The sequence below is a fragment of the Trichosurus vulpecula genome, chromosome 2 (genome assembly GCF_011100635.1).
Source record: "Trichosurus vulpecula isolate mTriVul1 chromosome 2, mTriVul1.pri, whole genome shotgun sequence".
In the NCBI taxonomy this organism is placed as follows: Eukaryota; Metazoa; Chordata; class Mammalia; order Diprotodontia; family Phalangeridae; genus Trichosurus; species Trichosurus vulpecula.
The window spans coordinates 178137347-178154475 of record NC_050574.1 but is presented as its reverse complement, the minus strand read 5'-3'; the positions used below and the strand labels follow the sequence as shown (position 1 = coordinate 178154475).

Here is a 17129-nt window from a genome sequence, read left to right as displayed (position 1 = left end):
AGGGAGCAGTTCACTGAACCTGTCACTATGTCATCCGATAACTGACAGCAGTGGGATTGCCGCCGGGACCGGACAACTTTCCCGCTCGAACCTGCGAACTCCTGTGACCTGATCGCCGGACTCCTGAGTTCTCTGACTTGCGGCTTAATTCCTCAAATTCTCCACCGCTCCCTCAGCCCAGGACCCCACTGCCTCACCCCAACCTCGGACCCTCGCCATCGACGTTCATGGGCAAGGTGTGTGTTGCGTTGCACCCTACCTCGAACCCCTACCCCCACAGTCTTGGGCGCGTCAGGGGAGAAATGGATTAGGCTGATGTGGCAAATTGGGGTCCACAAAGCTGCCTACAGCACCTTAGGGACACTTTACCTTTACCTGGAAAGAGCAAATAGGCACCAGGGCCTGGGAAAGGCAGGGGAAAATGCGAGGTGGGAGGATCCTACAAAGTGGAGAAAGCAAGGAATAAGGGATTCTAGTCTGTTCACTAGAATCTCTCTGTCCTCCAGTTTTATTGGTTTCTTCAGAGGTGAAAAGGAACATCCTCATATCAATTTCCCCAACCCAAACTTCTAAAAAACTGTAGGTTCAGTATGAATATATGAACCTAGATCTGTTGTGAGGAGAGAGGAAAAGAATAAATTTACCTTGGGAAATTTGGCAGTGGGGAAGAGTGGAATCATGGTCCTGGGGAGCTTTCTTCTGTTTTAACTTCTCCATCTCCTGTTACTGAGACCTAGGTTCCTTTTCTCCAAAAAAGGTACATACTCTCTTGGGTTTCATAGTGAAGTCTTGGCTTCTATACTGGGATTTTTTTTTTCAAAAGATTTTTTTAGTCAAAGGAAAGCATCTGAAGGATTTGGGCTCCTTCATCAAATGAGATAATATTTGTAAAGGGCTTTTGCAGACTGCCTGATACATAGCATTAATAAAAACTTGTTCCTTTCCCTTCATTGGAAGGTCAAGTGTGGAGTTAGGGGGCAATGTTTCTTCTGATCTACCCTAAGATTGGATCACCTTCCTAAAACTTGTGGGAACTTACCCATTCGTCCATTTAAAAGAAATTTTGCTTAGCCTACCTGTGAGTGTATGTAAGCTGATTCAGCTTCTTACTTGAGAAGTAGCAAAAAAATCCTAAGGTTTTGCCCTAAGAAGAGGGAAAAAGGGGAAATGGCCCTTGGGGCTAAGGTAGGGAAGATTACTTTTCCATCCGTACTCCCGACACCTTCCATTCTTCACTTATCTCTCCCTCTCCTTAAGGTTTGTAGATGAGGGGGGAGAGTCAGAAGATATTTTTACATACCTATCCTGATTCATTTCTTCTTTTTCCCACTTCTCTGATTTTGAAGACTTTGATCCCAAAGACCCTAGCTCTGCAAAAGACCAATTTTCAACTGGCACTCAATTTTCGCTTCTATTTCAGGAAAAACCAGAAATTTACTCTATTGAGATCAGTGGAACTAAGGACATTGAAAAAGACATTGAAAGATCAGACAAGGGTGATGGCAAAGAAAAGAGGAAGAAACACAGTAAGAAGACACGCCAGGAAGAACTCAAGAAAGACCTTGATCTGGTCAGTTATCCTAAGCTGAGTGGGAGCACCTTGGCTAAGTTCTTCCTTTTTTTTTTTTTATGGCACTTTTGCTCAACCAAGGGAACAGATGGCTTAGAGCTGAAAATGACCCTAACAATCGTCTAGTCCAATAGTACCATTTTGTAGAAGAGGAAACTGAGGCACAGAGACTATGACACATGTAGTCAGGATTCAAATCCCTATCATCCAGACTCTAAATAAAAGTCAGTGTTATTCTGTTAATTACACCATGTTGTACATGGAACCCAAATCCTTCTTGAGTCAGCCTTTTTTTAGATACCAGCAAAAGAAAAACTGAGGGTTTTTTTTTTATGCACCTGAGAAATTTTTAAAATAAAAAAAAATTAAATGTACTTGGGCAGCTAGATAGGGCAGTGCTGGTCCTGGAAACAGTAAGACCTGAGTTCTCATCTGGCCTCAGACACTCATGAGCTCTGTGACCCTGCTGAGCAAGTGATTTAACTTGTATTTGCCTCAGTTTTCTAATCAACGAAATGAGGAAAATAGCACCAGTCTTCAGGGTTGTTGTGGGGATCAAAAGAAATAATAATTGTAAAGTATTTAGCAGAGTGTCTGGCACGTAATAAGATTTATATAAATGTTAGCTATTATTAAGTTTGTTCTGTGTTAAAATTAGGCTGATAGAATCTTTGCCTGGAGGCCATCTTTACTAGATAATTCCTATTCCAGTATTCTGCATGAAGGGCCTGTCCTGTGGAGCTCAAAGATTTAGTTATCTTAATCCGAAACATGATTTGCAAGTAGTTTCAGCTTAAAGAAAGAGGGAAGAAAATGAATTATTTTGAGCTCTTATGGTGGCCCTATTTGGGTAAGAAATTAATACAGAAACCCTGAATTTTTGTTTACCCTTTAAATGGGAAGAATTATAGAAGGTAGAGTAAAGAAGGGTATGTCTTTTTGTAGTGGGGAAGGATAAATTGAAATTTTGGTAGAGAATTCCCAACATGGAAATACCTTAATTTTTATAGATCTATTGATCTATATATTGATCTATTTGTGGATAAATCTAAAGTTTTTGCTGCCTGGGGCAATGAGAGGGTAAGTGACTTGCCTGTGATCTAATTACACAGCCAACAGGTTTCTGAAGCAGGACTTGAACCCAAGTCATCTCTCACTTCCAAGGTCCTTTGTGTTCTGGGATTCTATGGCTTGAATCCAGCTTTGTCCCATTATTCCAATGGCTAGTGAGAAATATAGTTACTTAATTTAAGCAACTTCTTATTCACATGGTTCTCTCTTTTTTTCCTCTTGAATTTTAGGATGACCACAAACTCAGCACTGAGGAATTAGAAGAGAAGTATGAAACAAATATCATCAAAGTAAGTCACTGAGAGGATGAAGGACCAACAACAGGGACTTGATCCTTTGTCTGTTGGGGGTGAGGAAAGGTGGGAAATATCCTTAGTGTCAGTAATTCATTACAGCAACTTAGAGTAAAGCTAGTGTCACAGGTGGCTTTGTTAGCTGCTTGATGAGAAAGGTTGCCTGGTTCTCCCTGATGACCCTTGATTGGGACACAGACTTAGTCATCAGTAACTTTGGAAAGGATCCCCGAATGATGGGAAGGATATAATGTCTCTAACTAAGGACTGAACTTCACCTCAGTCACTTAAACAAGGGTTGTTCTTGTCCTTGTGTTTAAGGGAGTTTGTGAAAGGTAAGAAGAATGTGAGTTCTCCTTGCTTGATTGGAAGAGTAGCACCATCAATAAGTATAGTACCATGGAACAGCAGGCTTAGAACCCTTTCAGCAGATTGGTCCCTAAGCTCTGGGACAAGCAAGTTTCTAGCTTCATGGACTTTACAATCTGAAGGTGGTTATGCTATGTATAACAAAAAGATGGAAACAATTATGTTCGTATTGGTGCACAAACACCCTGCCAAGTTTTTCTTCTACAAAAAAAACTGATATTGCTTTCTATTCTGGATCTCAATTAAGATAAAACTTCATAATATGAAATGTCTCGTCATGAGGTATATTTTTTTAGAACCGTATGCATTCTTGCTCCTGAGTAAGCATTCCAGTTAGATAATATTGGGTTGGTTACTCTCTCAACAGACACTTATTAAACATTTATGTTAGGAGTAGAAGGAGATTTGAAGGTGAATAAAATATAATTCCTCCTCTCAGAGTGTTTATGCCCTAACAAGGGAGATGAGATGGTTACCATGTACACAAATAAATATAATGCAAAGCAGAGATGTATTGAGTACAACGATGGTACAATCAAAATTGTCTGGGTAGGTTATGACAGAAACAAATTTCCTAGAGTTCATATCAGGCTAGGGTGACAAGGCAATGCTTCACAGAGTAGGTGAAATGTGAGTGAGGGCTTGAAGGATGGAGAGGATTTCATAGCTGGGTAATATCTTATCTAGGGTAGATATAGAGAAAAGGACTTGTTTAGCAACATCTATTATTGACAGGTTGCATATAAAGATTTTTTTTTCTGAGTAAGAAAGTTTTGATTTTAACCCTGGTTATCATCAAAAGATCACAGATCTAGAGTTAGAAAAAAAGCCTCAGAGGCCTTCTAGCCCAACCAGCTAATTTTAAAAAAGAGAAGACTGAGGAACAAGGAGATTATAACTTGCCCAAGGTCACAAGATTGTATCAGAGGCAAGATTTGAATCCAGGTGCTCTGACTATAGGACTATAGCAATCTTGTTTTGAGCTCTTCTCAGCAAATCCTTACTCTTCACCCAAGAAAAGATATTTCCTCCTCTTTACATAGGCATACAGGATAGATCTTTGGGAAATCTAAATTGGTCTTTTCCTTTCTATGAAAAAAAAATTCAGAGGTGCAAGCTATAAGACAATTAGTAGCTTCACAAAGCCAGGATTTCACTACAAATACAGGATCCCTCCAGCCCTCTGCAAAAACAAAACCAAACCATTCCCTAGAGTTTTATATCCACAAGGCTAAGAATATCCAGTCATTCTTTAACACTCATTTTTCCTGACTTTGTCTTTGCAGGGTCTCACCAGCACAAGAGTTGCAGAACTCTTGGCACGGGATGGCCTCAATCTCCTTACTCCACCCAAAGAAACTTCAGAAATCATCAAATTCCTCAAACAAATGGTGGGTGGATTCTCCAGCCTTTTGTGGGCAGGAGCTGTCCTGTGTTTCATTGCATATCTGATTGAGTTTTCAAAGGACAAGTCTGCTTCCATGGACAATGTAAGTACCTAAAAGGCTTTCTGCCGTGATTTTTGTCATTGGCTTCTCTGTCAGAGAAGGGATACCAGAGGCTAAGGGTTCTCATAGACAGAACCTGGGCTGACAGTCAGGGAAACAGGGAATCCAATCCTGATTTCTGCCATGGAATCACTCTTGAGTGGGGTCATATTGCTAGACTTCTCCAGACTGCAGTTTCTACATCTGTAAGAGGTACGTACTGACAGTTGCTGTTTCTATGCCACAGAGATGAAACAGGAAAGCCTCATGGATCCCTAGGGAACAAAGGTCCTGTATCAATATGCAGCATCCTTGGGCTCTAACCTCATCCTCTCAAGGCCTGCTTCCTCATTTCTTAATTTAGTAAGTGAAGCATTTAGGGAAGCCTTTAGGAGATTCATAGGACCTGGCAACCAAAAATATATGAAATGATTCCCCACTGACCTGTATAACAAACACTTGGGCATCTAACTTGCTTGCACATTGAGGTTCTCACTCTCTGAGACACCTGGTTCCTTTTGAGCATTTGCTTCTCTGACTTAGGTCTCCTTTCCCTTTCATGCAGGTCTTTTTGGGTGTTGTGCTCATTGTGGTGGTCATCCTCACTGGGATGTTTGCTTATTACCAAGAGGCAAAAAGTACCAACATCATTGCCAGTTTTACTAAAATGATTCCTCGGGTAAGTAGTTCAAAACTCCCTTGACCTGTGTCATGGCAAACATCACTTATTGCCACTTGTAAATCTTCATATAGTTCTGCCTGGTTTGTCCTTCACTCACTCATAAAGTGCCTCCTGAGAAATTCAAACAGTAACCTTTTTTTTCTAGTGAGGCAATGGGTTTCATTGACTTGCCCAGGGTCATACCGCTAGTAAGTGTTAAGTATCTGAGGCCTGATTTGGACTCAGGTCCTCCTAACTGTGCCACCTAGCTACCCCCAAACAGTAACTTTTAATGAGCTTTTTATTAGGACAGAGAGTGACCATATCCAGCTGGGAGGATGAGTCTGTACTCATTCTGCCCCTTTCTCTCCCTAATTCTTTTCCTGCCTGCATTGATGTTGCCACTAGAAGATTGGCAGAATGGCTTAACTTAACGCCCTCCTCATTGCATAGAATGGTCTTCCTATGGTAGGTTTTCTGTATTATGTTTGAAAATGACTATTTTCCTTCATGATGGCCAAAGGAACTTCCAACCTTAATTGGGGGAGGGGAACATACAGGAGTTGGATCCCTTCTTTGCATAAAGAAAGGAAGAATCCAGATCATCGCTGGTACAATTGTACCTTATATCACACAAAGACAGCATGCAGAGGGCACTGGACTTAGAGTCAGGAAGACTTGGTTACCTCAGATATTTCCTAGCTCCATAATCTTAGGGCAGTCACTGAACTTTCTCTGGGCCTCTGTGTTCTCACAGACATCAAGACTTGTTGGACTCTAAGATTCCTTACAGTTTTAAATCTAAGGTCCTGGATTTTGACATATCTTCACTGTTCAATCTAACATTTACCTAGGCTCTATAGCTAGCATCAATTCCTCCAGGCAGCTGTTGTTCTCTCTCTTTGTCAAGTCTACAATTCACCACAAATCTTCTTCTCTTAATTTTTTCTGATCCCCTTGTGCCCCCTATAGCATTTAGAAGCCTTCAGGGCCCGAGAGAAATACTTGTTGTTCTACTTACAGCCAGGTGACACAGTGGATAGAGTTTTGGATTTGAGGCCAAGAAAACCTGAGTTCAAATCCTGCCTCAAATACTAGCTTGTGACCCTGGGTAAGTCACTGAACCTCTCTTGGCTTCAGTTTTCTCATCTGGAAAAGGAGACCAATAATAGCAGCTACTCCTTAGGGTGGTTGTGAGGCTCAAATGAGATAACAAGGTAAAGCTTTTTGCAGGTCTTACAGCATCATCTAAACGCTAATTATTAGTCTTGCTATGGCTAAAGCTGCAATATCCTCTGATAATGAGCATCCAGACCAAGGGTAGATGAAGAAGATGCCGTGTTGGGGTCTGAAGTTTCTTTTTCATTTTCATTTCCCAGAAAGCTTTGGTCATCAGAGATGGAGAAAAGACTGAGATCCCTGCAGAGCAGCTGGTTGTAGGAGATATTGTAGAGATTAAGGGTGGAGACCAGATTCCTGCTGATATCAGGATCCTGGCCTCACGTGGGTGTAAGGTAAGCATCAATGCAGGGACTTTCTCCCTCATCCTCTAAGGATGATTGGGTCTGGCCCCAGTCTCTGTAACCTACAGTCCCACCCAATAGTCCTTGATAAAACCAAGTAGGCAAGACAGCCAAAGTGCCTAATTCTAGACCTTCCTCAAATCTGTCTTCATGAAATTATTTTGTATTATTGAATTTAAACTTTGTGTTTACTTTAAATGTACATGTTGTTTCTTTCATCCTCCTCCTTTTCCCCCTACCTAGTAGAAAGGAAAGTTCTTCAGGTTAGAGATTTCATTTTTTTTAAGAACTCCAGTACTTTGCACTGTATCTTGAACACAGTAGGTGGTTCATAAACGTTTGTTAAGTTGAATTGAATTCATTTACAGGTAGATAATTCATCTCTTACTGGGGAATCAAAGCCTCAGTCTTGCACTTGTCATATTACACATGAGAATCCCTTGGAGACTAAGAATATTAGCTTTTATTCTACAACCTGCCTGGAAGGTAAGTCTGGGGGAATATATGGAGAAACAATTCCATAAAAATTAAGGATTCCTCTACTCAGTCTCTACCTCTTGGTCTTCTTTTTTCTACTTCATACAAGATTTTTTCCTAAGGAAAATTAAAAGGACATAGTTGTACCCAGTATGCCAATACTTAATCTAATATCATGCAGTTCTTTAGATCAGGGCAATGCCTACCTGGTGGTCACATCAGGTCAGAAGATGAAGACAGACACCCAAGCAGTCTATACCCCTTATAGGCAAAACTTCCTGGAATATCATCCATATGCTTTTCCTTCCAGGAACAGCAACTGGCATGGTCATCAACACAGGTGACCGTACCATCATTGGAAGAATTGCTTCACTGGCTTCATCTGTTGGCCATGAGAAGACACCAATTGCCATTGAAATTGAGCACTTTGTCCACATTGTAGCAGGGGTAGCTGTTTCTATTGGTATCGTGTTCTTCATCATTGCAATATGCATGAAGTACCGAGTCCTAGATGCTGTCATCTTCCTCATTGGCATCATTTTGGCCAATGTACCAGAGGGTCTGGTGGCTGCTGTCACTGTAAGTCCATGATGTGATTCATGCTCTCTGACCGGATCCTTACATTCATAACATAGAATATTCAAATCCCCACACGAACTGGTATATTACAAGTTATTTCAGTGTTTTAGAGTAGAATACTTTCCCCACTGGGAGGCGATACCTGGATGTCTTAAATAGGTTGGGTGTTGGAGGAAGAAATAGGATCACTTAGGATAGTTTCAAAATTAAAATTGAAGATCATAAGGTACAAAACTTCCTTTTCAGGAGATCTGTAAGTCAGCTTATGCAGACATTTGTCTGCTCTAGTTTTGCCTGGAAGCAAAGTGAGAGAGCCAAAGAATGAACTTCAGTTGATAAAGCAGTCTCTATGATCTCTTATCTGACCCTGACCTTAAACGGTGATGTAGAAGACATTAAACCCTAAAGTGTATTTAAGAAGGTATACAATAGCTCCTCTAAGACCCAGAGTATGAGATGAGTGCTTTAGGATGTCTACTTGGGCACAGCAGCCTTACAATCTTTCTGGAGAGAGTCATAGTTACTCAAGTTTACCCAAGATCACATGGTGGTTTTCATCTATATGGCACAGACTTGTTGACTTTTCCTTTGCACCCCAAGTCATTGTGGATCACTTTATTCAAAAAAGGAAATAACCACAGTTAGGGTTTTGTTTCTTTAAAAATAAAAGCTTCTTGACATCATTTAACCAATAAAAACCTAAAATATTTCTATAAAAACACCATGACTGTTAGTTACCCCCATATTCATCTAGCCACAAATAATTGAGCCATGGTTATTCATAAAAGATAGGGCAAAGTTTAGTCTGTACTGAAATGGTTAAGCAAAAGTCTTCTATCATTTTGACTCATTGGGGTTGATATATCTTTCCTTCTTTCATGCCTAGGTGAGTCTGTCCCTGACAGCAAAACGGATGGCCAAGAAGAACTGTCTGGTGAAGAACCTGGAAGCAGTGGAAACTCTGGGCTCCACCTCCATCATCTGCTCTGACAAGACTGGGACCTTAACGCAAAACAGAATGACTGTGGCCCATCTGTGGTTTGACAACCAAGTCTATGAGGCTGATACAAGTGAAGATCAGAAAGGTGAGGTTTTGGAAGCAATCTCAAGGCTGTGGGACTGAGCATGGGAAGTTAATGCTAACCCTGATAGGGTGAGCAGGCTGTTTCTGCTTGGACCTGCGGATATACAAACTCATTCTCCTCACCCACAGCAGTCTTCTCTGTGCTACTTTCTTTCTCTTGCTTTCCAGGCCATGTGTTTGACCAAAGTTCTGAAACCTGGGCCTCCTTATCCAAGATTGTAACACTGTGCAACCTAGCTGAATTTAAACCAGGACAGGAAAGTGTTCCCATCATGAAGGTAGGTCTTCTGCTCATCTGGGTGTGACATCAAAGTCAATCTCTAGGTGATCTTGCTGTCTTCCATCTGGCCCTTCTGCTATGCTGCCACTAAATGAGAAGAGAAAAGTTAGTATACATAAGAACAAGTTTGAATTGCCAATGTGTAATGTAGCCAAGTAACAAAAGTATCTTGGCTTCATTCTGCTTTGCTTTGTAGTCACAGGAAAAAGTGGAAGAGGTTTTAAAATACTGACTTCAGGTAGTGTGTTGTAGTAGTTTGAACAAGGCTGCAGTTCATTGTGGTTCTCACTGAATCCAACACCATGGTGAAGGACATTTTATGATCTTGCTATTGTGTTGAAACTATGTAAATTGATCCTATTTGTTTTTCCAAGACCCAACTCATCTAAGCCATTGAATTCAGCATTTATTAAGCACTTACTATGTGCTAGGGCAACCAGACATATAATCCCTGGCTTTCAGGAGCTCACATTCTACGGGAAGAAAATTACATGCACAAAGAATGAATGAGAAACACTGGCAACTGGGGGAAGAGGGAAAGGTCTCTGTAACAGCAAGCACCCTGGCACACCCAGGATGGCCTGCTAGCACAGGTTCTTTGATCTGTTTTTTCTTGAAGAAGTCAACAATCTTACTTTAATTACATTCACTAGTTCTGGGGAAAGGTCAGCACCCTGAATGTGGAGAAAATATAAGCAGAAAAATTAGCACAAAGACCAACAGACAGGGCTTCAGCTGTTTGAACACAGTGATACAACTACCTACATACACACCTCCAGATCAGGGGAGTGCAGATACATCTGAGTAGGGGGGAGGGGGTGGCTCTGAACAAACAGCTACTCAGAGGCCCATCCAGAGAATCAAAAGGTCCTTCTCATAAGCAAACCCCCAAGCAAAATCTTACCTCAGAGTATATATACACTTTTAGCCAATAGGCTCAGAGCCACAAGGCATCATAAGCCTCCTGACTCAGTGCCTAATTAGCTTAGTACCAAAGGTGTAAAAGCCTTTATGCAAGCAAGCCTCCCCCAAGCAAGCTTCCCCTTTAAGCAAGTTCCTCCTTAGGAAAGTTATTCCCCCAATGGGCTCTATGTGACTCAGGATGTATCACAGCTGTGATTGAACACATGCGGTCATATAGGCCTATTAATGGATGGGGAAGACTTTTACTATTCCATTAACATTACAGTCTCTTGTTATGAGTTGCACTTGGGCTAAAAATTGCAGGGAGCAAAGAGTAACAAAAGGCAGAGTTGAGGAGAAAATGGGTGTCAGCGTGCAAGACAGATGGCCTGTGCGAAGGCAGGAACATGGGAGGTAGAATGCTGCTTAAGGGGAGCAGGAAGCACTCCAATTTGGCTACCATGACTGCTAAGGGTAGTAATGTGTAACTAGCAGAAAGGATAGGTAGGTTGCAGAGCCAGATTTGGGCTTTGAATGCCAAATAGGAGAGTTTGTATTTGCTCCTAGAATGCAACAGGGAGCTAATGAAGCTTCTTGAGCAGAGACACAAGTAAATGTGGCTTTATGTAACATATTTCCTTCTTTGCTTTCTGTTCATCTCTCAAACTTCTCTCTTAAATTCTTTCTGCTTATCTCTGAACTCCTGTAGGTCATCATCCAAACTCCACTGAACACTCCCTACCACCCCATTCTTCATTCCCCTTGTCCTCTTCAAAGTTCCATCCTAACTCCATCTTTTCCAAGGTATCTCCTGGAATGCCTGTTCAATAGATAACAAACTTACCTTCATCTTAAATCTATTCCTCTCCCATTCCTTCCATCTACTAGCTCTCACTGTAACCTGGCTTTCCCCTGATGACATAGACTCCATGGTCAACCTTTCCATTACTGACCATACCTTCACTCATTCTCTTTGGCTCTCTGGTTGAGGTCAGGGAGCTGGAATATCCCTTGCTCCCCATTGCCACTGCCAGGTTTTCTCTCTTCCTTCTTTCTCTCAGTAACCTCTCTTCCTTTGAGGTTCATGCTATTTATATCTACCACCTAATCAAAATCCTGGTAGTTGTTGTCTACAGACTCTCAGGTCACCCCCCTTCATTCCTCAAGGAATTTGATACCTGGCTTTCTATTTTTTCCCCCAACACTTGCTTTCATGGTAGGGGTCTTCAACAAATGTATTGGTCCTCCCTCAAATACCCTAACCACTCAGGTCCTCAACCTACTCTCCTTCCGTGAGCTACTCCTCCACCACACCTCAGCCATACACAAAGAAGGTCATCCCCTAGATCTTGCCTTCACCCGCAAAGGTACCATCTCCATCCATGTTCAAGAATTCTAAAATCCTGTTATCTCACCATAAGCTATTGACTTTTCACTTTCCCTCTGCCTTCTCTCATATAACCCTACCCTTCATCCTTATGCTGATGATTCTCAATTCTATCTTTCCTGCTCCAGTCTCTCTGCTGATCTCCAATCTCCCATGTCCAACTTCCTTTCAGACATGTTGAATTGGATGTCCAGTAGACATCTTAAACTCAGTATGTCAAAAACATAACTCGTTATCTTTCCCCTTAAGTGTTCCCCATTTACTACCTTCCCTATTATTGTAGAGGGCAATACCACCCTCCTAGTCACTCAGTCTCTCAACCCAGGGGTCATCCTGGACTCCTCATTGTCTCTCACCTACCATGTCTAATCTGTTGCCAAAGCCTGTCAATTTCCCCTTTGCAACATGTCTCAAATATGCCCCCTTCTCTTCTCTGACACTGCAAGGCCCCTATCACCCCATCACCATATTCCTGAATTAAAGCAATGGCCTGCTGGTGGGTCTGCCTGCCTCAAGTCCTCCACTCCAGTCCATCCTCCATTCAGCCACTAAAGTGATTTTCTTAAAACACAAGTCTGATCCCGTCATGCCCCTAAACAATAAACTCCCTATTGCCTCAAGGAGCCAATATAAAATGCTCTGGCATTCAAAGCCCTTTATAACTTAGCCCCTCCTACTGTTCTAGTCGTCTTATACCTTATTAGGACACACTGTACACTTTTACCCCTATGTAGGCATGTCATTTTGGTTCCCCTTGATCATGAAGGACAACCGCAACACCTTACTCTCCACCCCATACTCTTTGATCCAGTGACACTGGCACTATGGATATTTCATTTAAAAGATAGTCCATGTCTCAGCTCTCCCCCAGGCTTGTAACCCTCTCCCTCTTGTGCTCCAACCACTAACCTCCCTGGTTTCCTTTAAATCTCAACTAAAATTCCACCTTCTACAAGAACTCTTCCCTAACCCCTCTTAATTCCACTTTTTTTCGTTTTAAAATTATTTCAGGGGCAGCTAGGTGGTGCAGTGAGTAGAGCACCAGCCCCGGAGTCTGGAGGACCTGAATTCAAATCTGGCCTCAGATACTTGACACACTTACTAGCTGTGTGACCTTGAGCAAGTCACTTAACCTCAATTGCCCTGCCTTCCCCTTCCAAAAAAAGAAAAGAAAAAAAATTATTTCCTATTCATCCCATATATAGCTTGATATGTACATATTTATTTGCAGGTTGTCTCCCCTATTAGATCTGATAAGATCTGAAGGCAGGGACTGTCTTTTGCTGCTTTTTGTATCCCCAGCACTTACCATGATGCCTGGTACATAGCATGCACTTAATAAATCTTTGGTGAACTGAATTTGCTGAATTGAGTCTTATACAGCTATGATAAAGGAAATATTTCTTTGTTATATCATTCAGGAATCAGATCAATTGTAGGGCTATTCTTTTCATCCAAGGTAGAGTTGTTGGAGGTGTGAACACTTACATGCTTCAGCGTATTTCATTGTCTCTTTACTTCTTGTGACATTGAAACTGCCTTGGTTTCTCTTCTTCCTTTCCCACTCTGCTCTCTTTTCTTCTGTCGTACATCCCTTCTCTGCCCCTGTTTTACCAAAGCTTGTTCATTGGGCCTTTGTGCCTTTTTCTCCCTCACTAATTTCATCCATTGCTTTAGTTACAACTCTCAACTCCATGCTGGTACCATCCAAATCCCGATATCCCGTCTTATCTGACCCAAGCTCCAGTCCTATCTCTATCATCCAAATAAATGGTTACCAGACATTGCCACCTGGCTACTCACTGACACCTACCCTGAAAACCACATGTCTGAAACCGAATTCAACTTCTTCATTTTCTCAGAATTTTAAGAACCTTAGGGATCACTTAGTTCAATTTGCTCATGTAATGAAAGTGGAAATTGAGCTCAGAAAGGTTAAAACTTGCCCAGAGACACAGAACTAGTCACTAGGCAAGAAAAAACTCAGGTTTTTTAGACTGATGCCTAGTTTAGTGCTCTTTCTATATTTGTAAGAGACTTGGCAAACCTTAAAGTGCTATATAAATTCTAGCTACTGTTATTATTGCTATGCCATCTTGGTCTCCCCATACTCCCCAAGTCAGTGTCTTCTCCCAAATTCTCTGTCTGTCAATGCCATATTCTGACTTGTCCAAGGCCAAAGTTTGGAGTTTCCTTTGTCTCTCTCCTTCATTTCCTGTATCCATAGGGTGACTGTAAATGCCTTCCCCCTTTCTGCCTACCCCCTTTAAAGTGTCACTCACTTCTAAGTTCTTGGGTTCTGCCCTCATCACTCTTTTCCTAGACCTCTAGAGCAAACACCTGACTGGGCTGCTGGATCTTAGTTCCATGCTGTTCTAATCCTTCCTACATCCCACTGCCAGACTTCCATGCCTTCTTTTTTCATTCTGCTCTTCTGTTCACTCTTCAGTGGCTCAGTAGTGTACTACATTATTAAAATTACAGTATTAAAAATCAAGTCCCTCTTTTACTTGGCCCCACCCTACCCTATCCAAACTTGTTTCTCCACACTTTCCTGTCTTTAATCAGGACTGTCTTACCACTTTCTTATTGACAAATGCCATCCTTGTTTTTTCTTTTTGCCTTTAAAAAAAATTCTCCATTTATCCTTTTTGGTGTTTCTAGGCCTTGCTGAAATGATCCATGAAAGAAAACCTCCCTACCCCAACTGCTCTGGCCCTTAGTGATCTCATCTTTCTGTAAACTTACTTATTGTCTAGACAATGCAATTTCAAAGCTGAATCCTATTGTCTTATCTTCTGTCTTCAATTAGATTATAAACTCTTTGAGGGCAAGCATCTTTCCCCCTCTCTCTTCTCCCTGTTGCCCATAGCACTTAAGCACATAGCAGGTATTCAAAAATACAGGTTAATCTTAAAAGTCGTGGAAGAGCCAGACTATGATAATAATTTGATTTGTTTTATTCTGTTTTTGAAAAAAAAATTTCCAGAAAATAGTGATGGGAGATGCCTCAGAAGCTGCCCTCCTGAAGTTCTCAGAAGTCATCATGGGTGATGTGATTGAAAGAAGGAAAATAAACAGAAAAGTGGCTGAAATCCCTTTTAACTCCTTCAACAAATTCCAGGTGGGTTTTTCCTCATGACCAGGAATCTTATTTTATTAGCCCAGTGGTATTCTTAGCTGCAATCATGAAAATCTCAGCAGGTCTAGAGTCTGGGCTGGTTTTTTTTTCCCCAGAAGCATAGTAGGGAAAGGAGGATGTATCTAGAGATGCTAGGATATGGGTCTTCCTGCAAAAATCCCTCCATTTCCACTATCTCAGTTTCTCATGCTGAGGGATTTGGGGTGTAGGCTTTTGTTGCCTAGTTACTATTAGAGGCACCAAGGGAATTGTTTTCTTTCATTCTTCATTCTCCCCCTCCCCACATTTTTAACATTTTTATTTCAAATTTTGTGTTCCAAATTCTATCCTTCATTTCCTCCTCTCCCTGAGATGGTAAGTAAATCAGATATGGTAAGGGCAGATATACATGTGCAATTATGTAAAACATTTCCATATTAGTTATTTTGTACAAGAGAACTCAAGAAAAAAAAAGAAAGAAGGAAAATGAAAAGGATTAATGGTAAAGCATACCATCCACCTCCAGAGAAAGAACTGACATTGATTGAAAACAGACTGAAGCATGCTATTTTTCATAAAACCAACTTCTAGTTTTATTTATTGGTTCAATAGTCTTTTAATCTCTTCTTTGATTTTCTGGATTTCCAATTTTGTGTTTAATTTGATCTTTTTCTAGGTTTTTAAGTTGCATGTCCAAATTCATTGACCTGCTTTTTCTTTATTTTATTGAAGTAAGCAATTAGAGATATAAAATTTCCCCTAAGTAATGCTTTGGCTGCATCCCATAAATTTTGTTGCCATTTTCTTTAATGAAATTATTGTTTCTGTTCTTTGACCCACTTTTTTAGGATTGGATTATTTAATTTCTAATTAATTTTTATTTTCTCTTTCCATTGTCAATTATTGAAAGAAATTTTTATTTCATTATGATCTGAAAAGCATGCATTTGCTATTTCTGCTTTTCTTTATTTGGTTGTGAAATTTTTATGTCTCAATACATGGTCAGTTTTTGTGTAGGTTTTTGGTTAGATTTATCTAGTTTTGAGAGGGGAAAACTGAGTTCCCCTACCAGTACTGTTTTATTTTCTATTTCCTTCTGTAACTCATTTAATTTCTCCTTCAAAAATTTAGATGCTATGCTATTTGGTGCATATATGTTTAGTGTTGATATGACTTGATTGTCTATGGTACCTTTCAGCATGATATAGTTTCCTTCTTTATCTCTTTTAATTAGATCTATTTTTGCTTTTGCTTTGTCTGAGATCATGATTGCTATCCCTACTGAAGCATAATAGATTCTGCTTCAGCCCCTTACCTTTACCCTGTGTTTATCTCTCTGCTTCATATGTGTTTCTTGTAAATAACGTATTGTATGGTTCCGGTTTTTAATCCATTCTGCCATCTGCTTCTGTTTTATGGATGAGTTCATCCCATTCACATTTATAGTTAGGGTAACTAACTGCATTTCCCTCCATGCTATTTTTTGCTTGCTTATCCCCCCCTTTACTCCTCACCCTTTCCCTTCTCCCAAGTGTTTTACTTCTCATCACCACCTTCCCCAATATATCAGTCTCCCTTTTATCAGTCTCCCCTCCCCTTTCTATTATCCCTGTCCCTTTTTTCTTCTTTAGAGTAAGACAGATTTCTGTATCCACCTGAGTGTGTATGTTACTCCCTTTTTGAATCCATTTTGATGAGAGTAAGGTTTAAGCTTTGGCCACCATCCCCTTCCCATGTCCCACCCCCCCGCCACTTCCCCTCTATTATAATAGCTCTTTCATGCCTCTTTTATGTGGGATAATTTACCACATTCAATCTCTCCCCTCCTTTTTCTTGCAGTGCAATTTTCTTTCTCATTCCTTTATTTTTTTGGGGGGGTATCATTCCATCAAAGTCACCTTATATCCACACCCTGTATCTACATGTAATCATTCTAATTGTTCTTGTAGGAATAAAGTTGTTAAGCTAGAAATATTATCTTGCCATATAGAAATATATACAGTTTAACTTTATTGAATTTCTTATATTTTCTCTTTCTTGCTTCTTTAAAATTTTTTTTTATATTTCCTTTGCATCTTGTATTTGGAGGCCAAATTTTTTATTCAGTTCTGGTCTTTTAATTAGAAATGGTTGAAAGTCCTCTTTTTCATTAAATGTTCATTTTCCCCTCCTGAAATATATTAAATTTTGCTGGGTAAGTGATTCTTGGTTGTAATCCTAACTCCTTTGCCTTCCGGTATATCATAATCCAAGGAAGTTGCCAAATCCTGTGTAGCTCCACGATATTTGAAATGTTTCTTTTTGGCTGCTTGCAATACTTTCTC

The 17129-nt window shown here is 40.6% G+C and overlaps 1 protein-coding gene across 1 annotated transcript in view; it reads left to right on the top strand.

Annotated features, from left to right (window-relative positions):
* The first annotated feature begins 227 nt into the window (after positions 1-227).
* Positions 228-17129, top strand: part of LOC118837887 (potassium-transporting ATPase alpha chain 2-like) — a 30564-nt gene continuing 13662 nt past the window's right edge. Inside the window, exons 1-11 of the mRNA XM_036745027.1 lie at positions 228-236; positions 1421-1570; positions 2872-2931; positions 4590-4793; positions 5356-5469; positions 6831-6965; positions 7343-7460; positions 7762-8030; positions 8917-9115; positions 9283-9392; positions 14674-14808. Of these exons, the coding sequence (XP_036600922.1) occupies positions 228-236; positions 1421-1570; positions 2872-2931; positions 4590-4793; positions 5356-5469; positions 6831-6965; positions 7343-7460; positions 7762-8030; positions 8917-9115; positions 9283-9392; positions 14674-14808 (1503 nt within the window). The remainder of the gene's footprint in view (positions 237-1420; positions 1571-2871; positions 2932-4589; positions 4794-5355; positions 5470-6830; positions 6966-7342; positions 7461-7761; positions 8031-8916; positions 9116-9282; positions 9393-14673; positions 14809-17129) is intronic.